At 46.2% G+C, this 15000-nt stretch overlaps 1 protein-coding gene across 1 annotated transcript in view; it reads right to left on the bottom strand.

Moving 5' to 3' along the window:
• jarid2b (jumonji and AT-rich interaction domain containing 2b) overlaps positions 1–15000 on the bottom strand; it is a 153856-nt gene that overhangs the window by 23678 nt on the left and 115178 nt on the right. The window contains exons 7-8 of the mRNA XM_080735771.1: positions 8676–10194; positions 5372–5946 (exon numbers count right to left, since the gene is read on the bottom strand). Of these exons, the coding sequence (XP_080591897.1) occupies positions 5372–5946; positions 8676–10194 (2094 nt within the window). The remainder of the gene's footprint in view (positions 1–5371; positions 5947–8675; positions 10195–15000) is intronic.

Here is a 15000-nt window from a genome sequence, read left to right as displayed (position 1 = left end):
AGATGGAATGGAGAGAGAGAGAGAGAGAGAGAGAGAGATGGAGAGAGGGGGGGGAGATTTGCCTGTGGGCCCTTTTTACAGAATGATCAGTGACCTACATTGCAGCCAGCCAGAGTCAACACAGCTGCCAGAAGGCCGGGGAGATGGGAATACACCTAATGTGCACGCACACACCTAATGTGCACGCACACGCACGACCACGCAGGGGCGTCGCACCAAATTCTGGGCCCTGGGTACAAGGATTCACTGCGGGCCCCGCAGTGAATCGGGGAACGCATCATCACACGTTATTTTGTGCTTTAACTATAGAAAAATAGCAGCTCTACAAGCTCACAGCGTGGCACCGAGTGCCGCGCTGCGAGCTTGTAGAGCTGCTATTTTTGAAAAATCGTGTTGTGCAAGTCTATGAATGTTTCAGATCCTTCTGAGGTTTTTTTGAAAAACCTAAGTTTTCTATGTCAGTGGTGCTCAAATATTTTCATATGAAGGACCCCCCAAATGATATGAATTACAAGCTCGCAGCGCGGCACTTGGTGCCACGCTGTGACAGCGCGGCACTCGGTGCCACGCTGTGAGCTTGTATATCTGCTATTTTTCAATAGCTAAAGACAGGCCCCTCCAGCTTGGGCCCTAGTAACTCAGTCCCACTTTCCCCCCCCTTGTGACGCCCCTGCGCACACGCACACACACACACACACACACACAAGCATGACCACTGACTAACTCCCCACACACACACAGCTGCACAAAACTTTTACAGGTGACAGCAGAGCACAAAGACAAATTCAAAGCGTTTGTGTATTTCATTAACGACTCGCTTCCACACTTACACCAAACAACGAGCGGACCTCCGCGACACAACTTAACAAGCGCCATATATTAGCTGCGTTACAACGTTACAAGTGTGCGCTACACACAAAGCCCAATTAAAACCACAAACGGAGCAGTTAACACCGTGATTCCTTTTTCCAAAGGAAACGGCACGTCATTTCAACAGCCATTAGCATCTTTACAATTCAAACCAAATTAAGCGATACATTCCCAAACAAGACGGGTCACAATACAACCCTGTGTAGTCTAGTGTGGCCAAATAGTACTAATATCGTCGCTGTTGGGTCCAAAACCGTGATTTTTCAGGAAATAAATAAATCAAGTGTTTGTAATGAATCCAACGTAGCCTCGTTCCCAGCCTTTTCTCGTCTCCAAGGAGAAAAGCCTGTTCAAGACCTAATACAGAGAGGGTCTATGGGGCGGGACTTCCGCCGTATGTATGTCCCCCAGAAACGGTCTTTTTTGACCAACCAGTCACCCCATGTGTTCTGTTCATACACAGAAAATTTTAAACGGATCTGCAAAGCCTCAATGTAACTTCTTTGGGCGGTACAAATTCCTGTTACTTCCATTTAGACACTCAACAGGATAAGTCTAACCCAGCGTGGATCCAGTGTAGGGCTTTCACCAACTAGTCGACTAGTATAACCACTAGTCGAGCTTGTTGGTACTAGTCGACTAGTATAACCATTAACCAACATTATAGTTTAAGTTTTCTTTTTAACATTGCAACCATTATAAAGGGAACATTATTATCCAGTAACCTACACATTGCATCTAGCCAGCAGCATCTCCCCTCTCAGAGTTCACGCAAAGTTCACCCTAAGTCTGTGTCACTCAGCAGTCTGCACACAGCAGCATTACAACTGGTCTGGGACTACAGAAGAGTTGTATAACAGTATGATGTTAGTCAGGGACTACAGAAGAGTTGTATAACAGTATGATGTTAGTCAGGGACTACAGAAGAGTTGTATAACAGTATGATGTTAGTCAGGGACTACAGAAGAGTTGTATAACAGTATGATGTTAGTCAGGGACTACAGAAGAGTTGTATAACAGTATGATGTTAGTCAGGGACTACAGAAGAGTTGTATAACAGTATGATGTTAGTCAGGGACTACAGAAGAGTTGTATAACAGTATGATGTTAGTCAGGGACTACAGAAGAGTTGTATAACAGTATGATGTTAGTCAGGGACTACAGAAGAGTTGTATAACAGTATGATGTTAGTCAGGGACTACAGAAGAGTTGTATAACAGTATGATGTTAGTCAGGGACTACAGAAGAGTTGTATAACAGTATGATGTTAGTCAGGGACTACAGAAGAGTTGTATAACAGTAGGATGTTAGTCAGGGACTACAGAAGAGTTGTATAACAGTATGATGTTAGTCAGGGACTACAGAAGAGTTGTATAACAGTATGATGTTAGTCAGGGACTACAGAAGAGTTGTATAACAGTATGATGTTAGTCAGGGACTACAGAAGAGTTGTATAACAGTATGATGTTAGTCAGGGACTACAGAAGAGTTGTATAACAGTATGATGTTAGTCAGGGACTACAGAAGAGTTGTATAACAGTATGATGTTAGTCAGGGACTACAGAAGAGTTGTATAACAGTATGATGTTAGTCAGGGACTACAGAAGAGTTGTATAACAGTATGATGTTAGTCAGGGACTACAGAAGAGTTGTATAACAGTATGATGTTAGTACGAACAAAGCAGCAGTGTAGTTATTATTGAGTCACAAGCTCTTGTTAATACTTTATATTAGTTAAATATTTGTCGAGCCCACAGACGCGTATATCTGCTATTTTTCAATAGCTTAAGTATAAAATAATCAAGGCCCCTCCACCTTGGGCCCTGGTAACTCAGTCCCACTTGTGACTAGGGATGGAGCTTGTTAATTTGTATTGATAATGAGCACCTTATCGATCCTGCTTATTGAGTCGGGCTTTTATCGAGCCTACTATTGAGCGTTTTCTAATATTTTGTGGAAAGATGTGAGATGGCAAATTCTGAACATAATATGGTATCTTATATATTGGACTGTTTTTGTGACTGTGAGTTTGTGGCTGACCACCATCTATGAAGATGACAACTGACAAAAGTAACAAATATTATCATTAAATATCATCAAAACAATCATTCATTAGTGTGCAATAAGTGTTAATTGGGTTTATATTATGAATAGTACTGTAATCATTTCTTGATCGCCTCTTGTCTTGATTGTTTAAACATGACATCATGGGCCGCTATGCTCGATAACAAGCTTGATAAGCCCAAAGCCTATTGATAACGGTTACTCAATAAATCTGTTATCGGGTTATCGGGCTAACCTTGTTTCGAGCTCCATCCCTACTGGTGACGCCCCTGCTGGATTCAGAGCTGGCAGCAGGGCAGGAATTTCATGAAGGCGGCCATGAAGGCCATGGCCGCCTTTGCCCCTCAGTTTGGCCTTGTGCCCCTCAAACCAATGGCATGACCTCTGGCCACAGTGGCCTTAATGCCCAATCTGACTACCATTTCATCCTCTCTTTCTTTTCAATATAGACAATAGACACCAGTGTCTCATTCTTGACATGTAGACACCACACCAGTGTTTTTTTGTTTTAGATTCTGAAATCTTAACTCCCCTGAGTCCCCATCTTTAAACCAATCCAGTGACTTTGATTGGTGCAGGAGTCAGGACTGAGCATGGATCAGATTGTAAATACCATCATCATGTATCCATTTCATCATCCCTAACCCTTAAATTCAACATTCTTTCAATGGACTAAAATCGTGTTTTATTCGATGGCCTTCCTGCCCTGGCATTTGGCCTTTGTGCCCTCAAAAAATGTACAACACCAAAGGCCAAGTGGCCGTGCCCCTAAAATGACGAAATTCCAGGCCTGGCTGGCAGCACATCTGCCCGACTAACAATTGAGTATTTTATAGAACGTTCTGTCTGTAGCCTGATGCCAGGTCATAAAATATCCAAATGACATCGATATCTGGCAACATGAGCCAGACAATGAGCCTGTCATTATATTGCTGTTCATTAACTGGCTTCATAAATAAACTACTAGATTGTGCGGTGTGTAGGAACAAAACAATGCTTTATAATGATGCCAAAGGGACCATTAGCGGAAACAAACGGAACAAACAACAAGCAATGATCCTCACCTCTGCGTGACAAATCTATCAAGTCTGTTTCGAGTGTAATTATCATTTAAAGTTTCCATAAAAGTTATCAAAAGCTGCAGTGATTATCGGCCTCTAGTTGCATCATTTCAGAAACATTGAAAAGACCAGAACAGACACAGCTCATACATGCAACAAGTACATCTATAAATAAAGAAATACATTAAACTAGAAATACTGTTCCTACAAAACAGTGTGGGCTCGCTCATAAAGAAATAATTAAAAGAAAATTGCAAGTGTGGTTGCCAACATGACTATACTCTGCAGCGTGCTAACTGTCATGTGAAGCTCAACCAATACTCCAGCTAACACCACTCCCAATTTCCACCAATTTCGCCAATTTCCGATTGCACCTCATTAGCTAAGGGCCCTGCCTTTGTACTGTTGCGGCGGAACTTGATAAATAAAAAAATAATGAAGATAACATAGTGTAAATATTACACAACAATAAATATTACATGGAATCTGCCTTTTGATTACGGTCAACACAACACTGCACTCTGTATAGTCTGTATTTGTATACCTGAAACTATAACTACAGTTGTTGAGGTATCATTAAGATGTTGCATTTATGAAATGATTTACTACACCATGTAATCAAGATTGATTATTTGTTTCAACAGTTAACATAGCAACAACATATAGTTATGTAACATACAACACAACACACCATAACATATTACAACATCGTCGTTGTTGGGCGGGAACCTCGTATCTCCAAGTTTAAGATTTGTACGTACTTTCGCAAAGTAAAGCCCTGCTTCATCATACAAGGCCGTCGCACAAAAGTAGTGAAAACAGCAGATCTACAAGCACACAACGCCTTGCGGTGCAAGGCGTTGTGTGCTTGTAGATCGGCTGTTTTCACTAGTTTAAATCATTTTAAAAATGATAGATACAAAACGAACGGTTTTGGAAGTACAAGGTTTCCACCCGACAACGACGATATCGAACACAACAATTAGGGATGGGTTCACCTTTGAATCGATACGATACCTTTTTCGATACCTGGGAATCGATACGATACCCTTTTCGATACGATTTTCGATAAGTTTAACTGCTCAGAGGTGATGATGATGATCACACAGTGTGGCGGAGCGGCGAGTATAGACGTTGGATAATAATCATAATAATAAACATACAGTAACGAGTGTAGCCTACTAAAGCAGTCATTAAACTCTCAGTAGCCCAACTGTTACAGATGCGACCGGCCAGGGGTGCGTTCTAGAATATCGAAACGAGGTATTGTTAGTTTTTACGTGAAACGATACCCGATAGTATCGACGTGATGCAATCGATACCATTAAAAGTATCGCAGACGATACCCATCCCTAACAACAATCCCTCTTTCTTACCTTGTAAATACACTTGTGCTGGTCACTGAGAACGCCTCTGTCCTCCTCCTGATCCTCCTCCTCCTCCTCCTCCTCCTCGCCGTGCTGCCTGTCCTCCTTGCCTTGTTTTTCCTGAGGGAAGAGCCGCCGCCGGCCCGCTTTCACCTGCGCCTCCAGCTCCTTCAGATGGTGGCACACGCCGTTGGCGCGGTGGTGGTGGTGCCCGGGCGCCCCGCCGCCCACCAGCCCGCCCGCCAGCCCGTTCTTGGGCTCGTAGCGCGGCAGGGCCAGCGTGCCGCCGCTTGGCGCCGCAGAGTCCGAGTGGCCCTCCAGGGGGCCCCGGCGCGACTCCAGGCTCCTCTTCTCCTGCAGCACCTCGGCCTGCAGGGAGAGGCGTGCCTCAGCCCCCAGGGAGTCGTAGGAGAGCAGGTACTGCAGGTAGGCCTCCTGCAGCTTGGCCAGGCGGTCCTGCGCCGACTTGGGGATGCGCAGCAGGTCGGCCAGCTTGGCCCACTTCTTCAGGTCCATCACCTGCTGCATGCCGCCCATGTCGTTGACCAGCTGGAAGAAGCGGGCCATGTCCACCTCACAGCCTCCTGTACAGAGGAGGAGAAGAGAGAGACAGGGAGAGACAGGATCGAGGGAGACAGAGACCGACAGACAGAGAGAGGGTCAGAAGATGGAGATAGGGAGAGATACAGGTAGACGGACGGAAAAGAAGAAAGGGCGACAAAAAGACAGATGTAGAGACGGACAGAAGATGGAGAGAGAGACACAGATGAAGAGACAGGACCAGACAGGGAGAGAAAGACAGAACTAAGTGTTGGAATGCTATTTGATTTCAATCTTAAAAAGATAAGGCTATTCGGGTTAGGGGTGGGCGATATGGAAAAATACAATATCACGATATTTTTCCAAGCTGTATCACGATACACGATTTTATCACAATTCTTTTTTCAAGCTGGTTTTTATGGATATTTTTCAAGTTACTTGACAAAAACTAGACTCTCTGTGTTCCTTTTGGGAGGTCTAAATTGAACTTTACAAGTATGTAACCCTGACAGTATACAAATGAAACCAAATGGACCCGTTTCATTTGTATACTGTCAGAGTTAAGTGGAGACCTTGACATTTTACATTTTGAGAACTACTAATTTAGACCAAAATGCAGGTTTAAATTGAATTCTGCAATGAATCTCTGTATTAACGATTAAACAGGATCTTTTACAAGGCTCCCTCAATTGTATCACGATATATACAATACCTCTGAAAAGGCATATTGTGGAGACATTATATCGTCTCAACGATAATTATCACCATATCGCCCACCCCTAATTCGAGTCATATCCACAAGTTTCCAACGTCCCATCGTGCGTTGCGCAGAAGGTGTGCGGCATTTCCGGCGTCGCAGCCGGATGTGATCTACAAGCTCACGGCGGTTGCATCTGCGACGCGACGTGAGCTTGTATGTCTGCTGTTAACCGGATGTGTCCCGCACATAATTCTACAGTAAATTCTGGCAGAAACAGGTGGATAGACAACAACACATTTCAATATTGAATTGTACATTTTACTAAATGAACTGTAAATTTGAAGATAGATTTGGGGATGTCTGTATCCTGCAATAACCTTCATGACCACTCTTACTTTGGGAAGACATGTCACATGGTTTGTTTGACCGGAAATCACTAGAAATGCAATAACTGGGCGCCCGCTGGCCTGGTGGTCAAGGCGCATACCACATACTAGGCTATGATGCCTGCTGGTGTCGCCGGTTCGATTCCCGATCCGGACGACCTTTGCCACATGTCATTCCCCATCTCTCTCCCCATTTCCTGTCAGCCTACTGTCCTATCAAATAAAGGCATAAAAAGCCCAAAAACAAATCTTAAAAAAAAAAAGAAATGCAATAACTAACCATGAACCATTAACTAAAACCCTCACAGTGATAAATACAGTTAGAAATGGACTGGACCCAGACAGTTCAAGTTCCCCCTGGCTAAGAGCAATAGCCGCTTTACATGGACTGTTCTCAGTGAGAGAATTCTACAAACATTTATTTTCTACAAACATTTATTTCAGATTCATAGTGTGTGTGTGTGTGTGTGTGTGTGTGTGTGTGTGTGTGTGTGTGCGTGCGTGCGTGCGTGCGTGCGTGCGTGCGTGCGTGCGTGCGTGCGTGCGTGCGTGCGTGTGCGCGTATACACAGAAGCTGTTTAAATGTTCATAAAGCATTGATGTCATTGTGAGAAATGGAAGGTGACAGGGCAATCTGGGGGAAATATTGTTTGCTTGGCCCTAAGGGGCCAAGCGGGGGCCCCTCACCGCGTAGCTTTGCATTGTTATTGGCATCTATAAAAGGAGAGATAAGACCAGGCGCGACACGGCTGAACCTTTCATAGCCTGGCTGATACCCACAGAGATAGCAATCTAGCGCTGTTTGCTAACTGTCTGCTTTTTGTCTTGGCTTTATATAGCCTGCAGAGGCTCTCTCCCATACACACACACACACTGTGTAATTAAATACAGACGATAAAAGCTTATTTCGTAAAGTTGAGTGGACCAATAAAGCATTAACTGGTAGTGTAGCTCCAGCTTTAATAGAGAAGATTTCCCAGCTCAATAATCTTTTTTTTCAATGTTCTAATAATCTATATTCTCTCTTGAGTCTCTTGAGATCACGATCGAGAGAGAGCCTTAGGCAAAAATGAAAGGACATTTAGCTTCGCCAAAATGTGTTTACCATTCTCAGTTATGCTCTAATACGATGTTGTTATATTAATTTTATTATATTATACAATAATAAACTTCAGTCACTATGTCTTCATTACGGTTATTACATCACTATGCTGTATTCTTTACATTTATAACTTAATAAAATAACAGTATTGTATAACACTTAGGACGTCTCTGGTGTTGAAACTATGGGCTTAAGATGTCAAATGTCAACTTATTTCTATAATTTAAGTACAAAACAAATAAGTGTCCCTTTATCACTTTTGCACCCTCAGAAAATGGAAGAATTGAAAAGAGAACGGGGTGTTGGAGGATATCACCTAAATGTCTATGAAATGGAAATTATGAGCTCTGATTCATGCAATTTAAAATTAACCACCGTCTTAAGCCCTATTTTATACTTAGCTGTAAGCCGATTAGGTCTGCTACTTTTGGTATTTCAGATCATTGTTTTGCTTGTACTGTACTTGCCTTTTACATGCCCAAAATTAGGGACATCTGAAAATGGTTAAATTCTGTCTTGACAAAACTGTAAGAAAATAGTCTGACCAACTCCAGCGTGCATGGACCACCCGTGTGTGTATCTCACCGATGACAGGAGGCTCATCCATGATAATGCCCTGAGATTTGAGGTGCTTGCGTATGCAGGCCAGCCGCTGCACGTTGTGCCCCCAGCGGCGGCCCATCTTGTGGACGCGCTGCACCTGCGTGACGAACCGCATCTCCTCGCTCAGCTTGCACTCTGGCCGCCAGTCGGCCGGGGGCACCACTCTGCACAGGCCGGCCACCTCCGCGCGCTCCCTCACCGCGTCCAGGTACACCAGGGGATCCTGGAACTCGCGGGGGCCCGGCCGAAAGACGGGGGCGTCCCCGAGGGCTGTCCAACCCTCCGGGCGGCTCCCCATGCGCTCCCGGTCTTTCTCCTGCTCGCGCTCCTGCTGCCGACACAGCTCCTTCTCCTGCTCCCACGCCCTGTCGCGGTCGGCGGGCGTGGGCCGCGCCTGGCCGGGGCTGGAGGAAGAGGATGCGGCCGCGGCGGCGGCGGAGGAGGAAGGGGAGGGGGCGTCGGAGGAGGAGCAGAGGGGGGGCTGCTGGGGGTCTGAGGTAGTGCTGGAGTGACTCTGTCCCACCGAGGGAGAGGAGGAGGAGGAGGTCGATGAGGAGGAGGTGGAGGAGCTCCGACTGTGAGACCTGCTCTGCTGCTGTGCTTGGCGGATCAGCATCAGCTTGCCGGCGGACGCCCTCTTGGGCCGCTGGTTCACAGCCTCCCCGTTGGCTGCTGGTGTAGGAGGCGGGGTCTGCTGCTGTTTAGGGGGAGGTGTGCTGGGGGTGCGAGGAGGAGGAGGGGCAGGGGTGGAGGGGGGAGGAGTAGGAGGGGGCGCATCCCCCAAGTGTCCATTAGAGATGGGAGCGGAGGAGGCGGCAGCCCGGGCAGCGGCTTTGTCCTGATTGGCTGCCTTCTTGCTGCGCGTCTCCAAGGGCGGGGCCTGGAGCTTGGCCTTTTTGGCCTCGGCGACGGCGGGCTTGACCTTGGGCTCCCCTCCTCCTCCTCCACCGCCTCCCGTTCCCGCGACAACGGGTACGTCCAGGCGTCGCTTTGAGTTCCGCAGCCCCTCTCGGCCGAGGCCTTCCACGTTGCCCTGCGGGCCCCGCTTCGGGTCCTCCTCCCTGGGCAGGCTGTCGTGCCGCTGGCCGTTCAACCGGCCGTTGAGGCGGGTACCGGCGGCAGCCGCTCCGTGCAGCCCGTTGGACAGTAGCACCTGTTTGCGCGTTTTTGCATTGCTGAGGTGGGCGGTGGCCGCTGCTGCGTTTCCTGAGTTGGCCGGCCTGCTGCCGGTCGCTGCTGGCTGGCTGTCGTGATTGTGATTGTTCGCTGACGCCGTCGCCGAGGAGGCGACGCTGCTGTTGTTGTGTTTGTTGCTGCTGAGTTTGGTTTTCTTGCCCAGTTCAGTTCTCTGTTTGGCTTTGGTGTAGGTGACGTGGCCCTTGGACACGCTGGCCGTGTACTTCTTCACAGTTTTGGACGGCAGGCGGAAGTCGCGGCTCTTTTTGGAACCGACACCGACGTGGGCCGAGACCGCCCGGGACAGACCGTTCACCTTAGAGACCTGAGACAAGAGAGGGATGGGAGAGAGAGAAAGGTGAAGTTAGTGTGACAAATCATGACGGATAATATTCTATTGTTGCAGGAAATAATGCAGGAACCGAGTGGTTTCAACCACAGGAATTCCTAGGGGGGAAAATGAAGATTCACATTTTTTATCAGACTGTTGTTGAACAAAGTACGTCAAGATTCATGCGGGCACACATCAACACAAATAAACACACACACACACACACACACACACAGCTTGTAGATCGGCTATTTTTTGGCAAAGACATTTGATAGAGTGAAAGAAAAACTGTATCAAGTACATACTGTATATTATAAGTACCTTTTACCAATTATAGAGGGTTTAAAGGAGACATCCAGACCAAAACACATATAGGGTTAAATCTGCCATTTATCATACCCCTTCATACCTGCTTTAGTCGATTTTTTTCATAGCTGCCCCTGTTGCTAGATTTCGGCTGCCCCTGTTGCTAGATTTCGCGGGCTCTCTCATAACTAACACAGTGGATTGTCCTTAGGCTAGTGCGGTTATTTCTTTAGCTTCAAAGTTAGTATTTTTTGATTGGATTGTGTTTACACAACGTCCTGAGACCAACCAAACCACAGTTTTGACCTCACAGGCACCCTTACTTGTCAAACGGCTTCTGCTCTGCACCAGAGCAGGGAGAGGAGAGGGTAGAAAGGGAGGGGAGGGAGGGGTCTGTTTGACAAGTAAGGGTGCCTGTGAGGTCAAAACAGCGGTTTGGTTGGTCTCAGGACGTTGTGTAAACACAATCCAATCAAAAAATACTAACTTTGAAGCTAAAGAAATAACCGCACTAGCCTAAGGACAATCCACTGTGTTAGTTATGAGAGAGCCCGCGAAATCTAGCAACAGGGGCAGCCGAAATCTAGCAACAGGGGCAGCTATGAAAAAAATCGACTAAGCAGGTATGAAGGGGTATGATAAAAGACAGATTTAACCCTATATGTGTTTTGGTCTGGATGACTCCTTTAAGTGCTACCGGATATGCAGCTCGGCAAATAAAAGGTGAATTGATCCCAGTGCATGACGGAGGACGATATCACGATAAATTAAATCTCCATGATTATCGTGAGTGTTTTTTTTTATCACGATAAACGATAATATCGCGCATGGTCCCATCCCTACCCATTTGGTGTCTCAGAACAAAAGCTATTTTTAGAAACCTGTGCTATTCATTACAAAAATGTCAAAGAAATAAATTGGGGGAGCCAAATTACTATGCTTTGGCTTTTGTCAACTAAATCGCAACACTGTTGTCAACAAAAAGGGCACAAAGTCAGTGGAAGCCAAGTAAACACCAAGCTAAAACCTCCGTGTTGTGTCTATTCAACAACAGATGACTGGTAGGTACAGGGGCGTCACACCAAATTCTGGGCCCTGGGTACAAGGATTCACTGCGGGGCCCCTGTGCTTTAACTATTGAAAAATAGCAGATATACAAGCTCACAGCGCGGCACCGAGTGCCGCGCTGCGAGCTTGTAGATCTGCTATTTTTGAAAAAATCGAACCTCTGTTCGAAGTGGAGCTGTGTGTGTGTGTGTGTGTGTGTGTGTGTGTGTGTGTGTGTGTGTGTGTGTGTGTGTGTGTGTGTGTGTGTGTGTGTGTGTGTGTGTATTGCAGTTGATGCTCAGGGCAGGCTAGACTCAACAGCACCTCTCTGGTCACCCAGGGTACTCAGGCTACACCAGAGGCTACATACAGACAGACAGACAGACAGACAGACAGACAGACAGACAGACAGACACACACCGCCACGTATAGGGAGCTTGTGTTCCACACAGCTCCAAAAATCATGAAAATCTTTGAATATTTCAAATCCTTCTGAGGTTTTTTTGAAAAACCTATGTTTCTATGTCAGTGGTGCTCAAACCTTTTCATGTGAAGGACCCCCAAAATGGTATGTATTTGGCCACGGAACACCATCTCAAAATATTGAGTTCCAGGGACCCCCCAGAAGCAAAATTTGAGTTACAAATACAAATACATATATTCAAAGATTTGCACACATTTTCACGACTTTTCAAAAATAGCAGATCTACAAGCTCGCAGCGCGGCACTCGTGCCGCGCTGTGAGCTTGTATATCTGCTATTTTTCAATAGCTAAAGTATAAGATAATGAAGGCCCCTCCACCACCTTGGGCCCTAGTAACTCAGTCCCACTTTCCTACCCCTTGTGACGCCCCTGGGTAGGTAGGAGGCACTGTACGACACTACAGTGTTGTAGCACGGCTGGAGTCATAACACACATTTACAGTATGTGCCATGGGTTCCCTTAAGCTATTTAAACTCCTTACTGTTATGAATATAAGACCCATGTGTGTATGACAGCTGAAAGTGTGTGAGAGAGCGAGAGAGACACACACACACACACAGAGAGAGAGAGAGGGGAGAGAGAGACAAGAGTGTTGTAGTGAAAGGCAGAGGAAAAGCTAAATACAAGGAAACAATTTGTTTACATTCCATGTGTTTGTAAGACGTGTGCAGGCACGTGCACACACAGACATAAAAGGGGGCTTGAGCCCCTGCCCTTTTATCCGTCTGTTAAAAAGTGCCCTCTCCAGACCATGAATGCAGTTTTTACTGTGGTGAAAGAAATGCAAACGCCCCTCTTTCCATGCCATGCCTGAAGGCAGCATTCAAGAGAATTGCCATGTCCAAAACTCTCCTGAACTTGAACGCAGCATCTTATGTTGAAAGAATTGCCCTTTCTGTGTCGGAATCCATGCCGTTACGCCAAATATTGACTTGCTAATGCTTAGTTCAGTGTGGTATCAAGTACCGAAAATAGCTGACCTCCAAGCTCACACGCTGCGACGCGTTGTGAGCTTGGAGGTCGGCTATTTTCTGTATTTTCACCAAAGGCCCTTTTAGAAATTTCAGCCCCTGCCTCTCTAACATTCTCTGCACGTCCCTGGACGTGTGACAGACAGGACGAAGGTTTTGAGAGAGTGTGTGTGCGTGTGCGTGCGTGCCTGCGTGCGTGCGTGCATGCACACATCAGAGGTTTTGGAACAGTGGATCCATGGAGGACCAACTGGCACTGACCGACTCCTCTGTCACTATCCGTCTCTGCCTTAAGCCCTTTGCACACAGGCGCGTTTATCCGCACGGATAAAACGGACAATTTCATTTTTTTAAAAGATAACAATGATTCTCTACGACCTCATGCACACCAGATCCGAATTAGCAGTGCGACGAGTGGCTGCGGCTGTGCGTTTTTTTCTATCGAACCCAGTTCGATTTGTGCGTCTTGTCGCATGCGGTAAAAAACTCATCACTCCTTTTATGACTCCTTTTGGGATCCGCAGCGCCGATTCCGCACAGCATTGCACAGCAAATCCAATGCGTTTTATTCATGCAGCAAACGGAAAAAACGCAACTGTCTTGTGTGCAAAGGGCTTTACTTTATGTGCATAGAACAGTATGCCTCTACTGTATGTCTGTCTGTCTCTGTCTGTCTGTCTGTGAGTCTCTCTGACTCTGTCTCTCTGTCTGTGTCTCTTAAGACCATACCAAGGTTGCCAAAGATGTGAAATTAAATGAATCTCTCTGTTGTTCCGTTCCCTCTCTCTCTCCCCCTCCTCCCTCTCTCTCCCTCTCTCTCTCTCTCCTCTTCATTCCAATCACATCACTTCATCCATCCTTCTCCATCTGTCAGCCTTTCTAAGAATATCTCACTGTTGCTCCCTCTCTCTCCATGTTGTTTTAATGAAGTCTGCTACTACCGCATCTCTCTCTCTCATCGAACCTTTTGTAGAAGGTTTATGGAATTACAGCAACTGTGTGCAGGGGAGTCGCACCAAATTCTGGGCCCTGGGTACAAGGATTCGCTCACATTTTGTGCTTTAGCCGATCTGCTATTTAAAAAAAAATATATGTTTCTATGTCATTGGTGCTCAAATATTTTCATGTGAAGGACCCCCAAAATTTGAGTAACAAAAGTTTGCTTAAAAAGTACACATATTCAAAGATTTGCACACATTTTCACGACTTTTCAAAAATAGCAGATCTACAAGCTCGCAGTGCGGCACTCGGTGCCGCGCTGTGAGCTTGTATATCTGCTATTTTTCAACAGCTAAATAATTAAGGGCCCCTCCACCTTGGGCCCTAGTAACTTTTCCCCCCCTTGTTGTGACGCCCCTGACTGTGTGCATGTGTATGGATGTGTATGTGCGTGCGTATGTGTACTAGAACGCCACAGGGCCCAGGGAGTTACAGTATGTATTTGGTTACTCCTGTCTAAATGGGTGGATCTAGAGGGCATGCCACTAGAGAGTGTTATAGACATAAAAGAGCCGTTCTGGGACCACATCCTGTGCTCCAGCCAACACTCACATCTCCTCCAACACAATGAATGTGTGGGGAACTTGGAAGGAGTACGTTTAAAGCCGGTGACGACATGTTCTGTTGTTATCGCTGTTGCAGCCAACTTACTTTCTTGTTTCGCCGAAAAAATTAAACCAAAGGATAATACTTTGAAACTAGAACCAAACCAAAGAAAGGTGCACTCAGTAGTAACACAAATGTCTGACCAGGAGGCACAAGCCAATAACAATACTTACATCAGTCTTAAAACAGTAATGCCCTCTTCTTTGATTCTCTGTCTCTCTCCGTCTGTGTCCCGTGCACGTATGTGCACGCATCATATAAACGCAGTGTAACGTGATCTTGTGGTAAGTTTTAGTTTGCGCGCACACGCGCGCGCGCACACACGCACACACACACACACACACACACACACACACACACACACACACACACACACACACACACACA

Source organism: Nannobrachium achirus, assembly GCF_963921795.1.
Source record: "Nannobrachium achirus genome assembly, chromosome: 10".
NCBI lineage: Eukaryota > Metazoa > Chordata > Actinopteri > Myctophiformes > Myctophidae > Nannobrachium > Nannobrachium achirus.
This window is presented reverse-complemented; position numbering and strand designations above follow the sequence as displayed.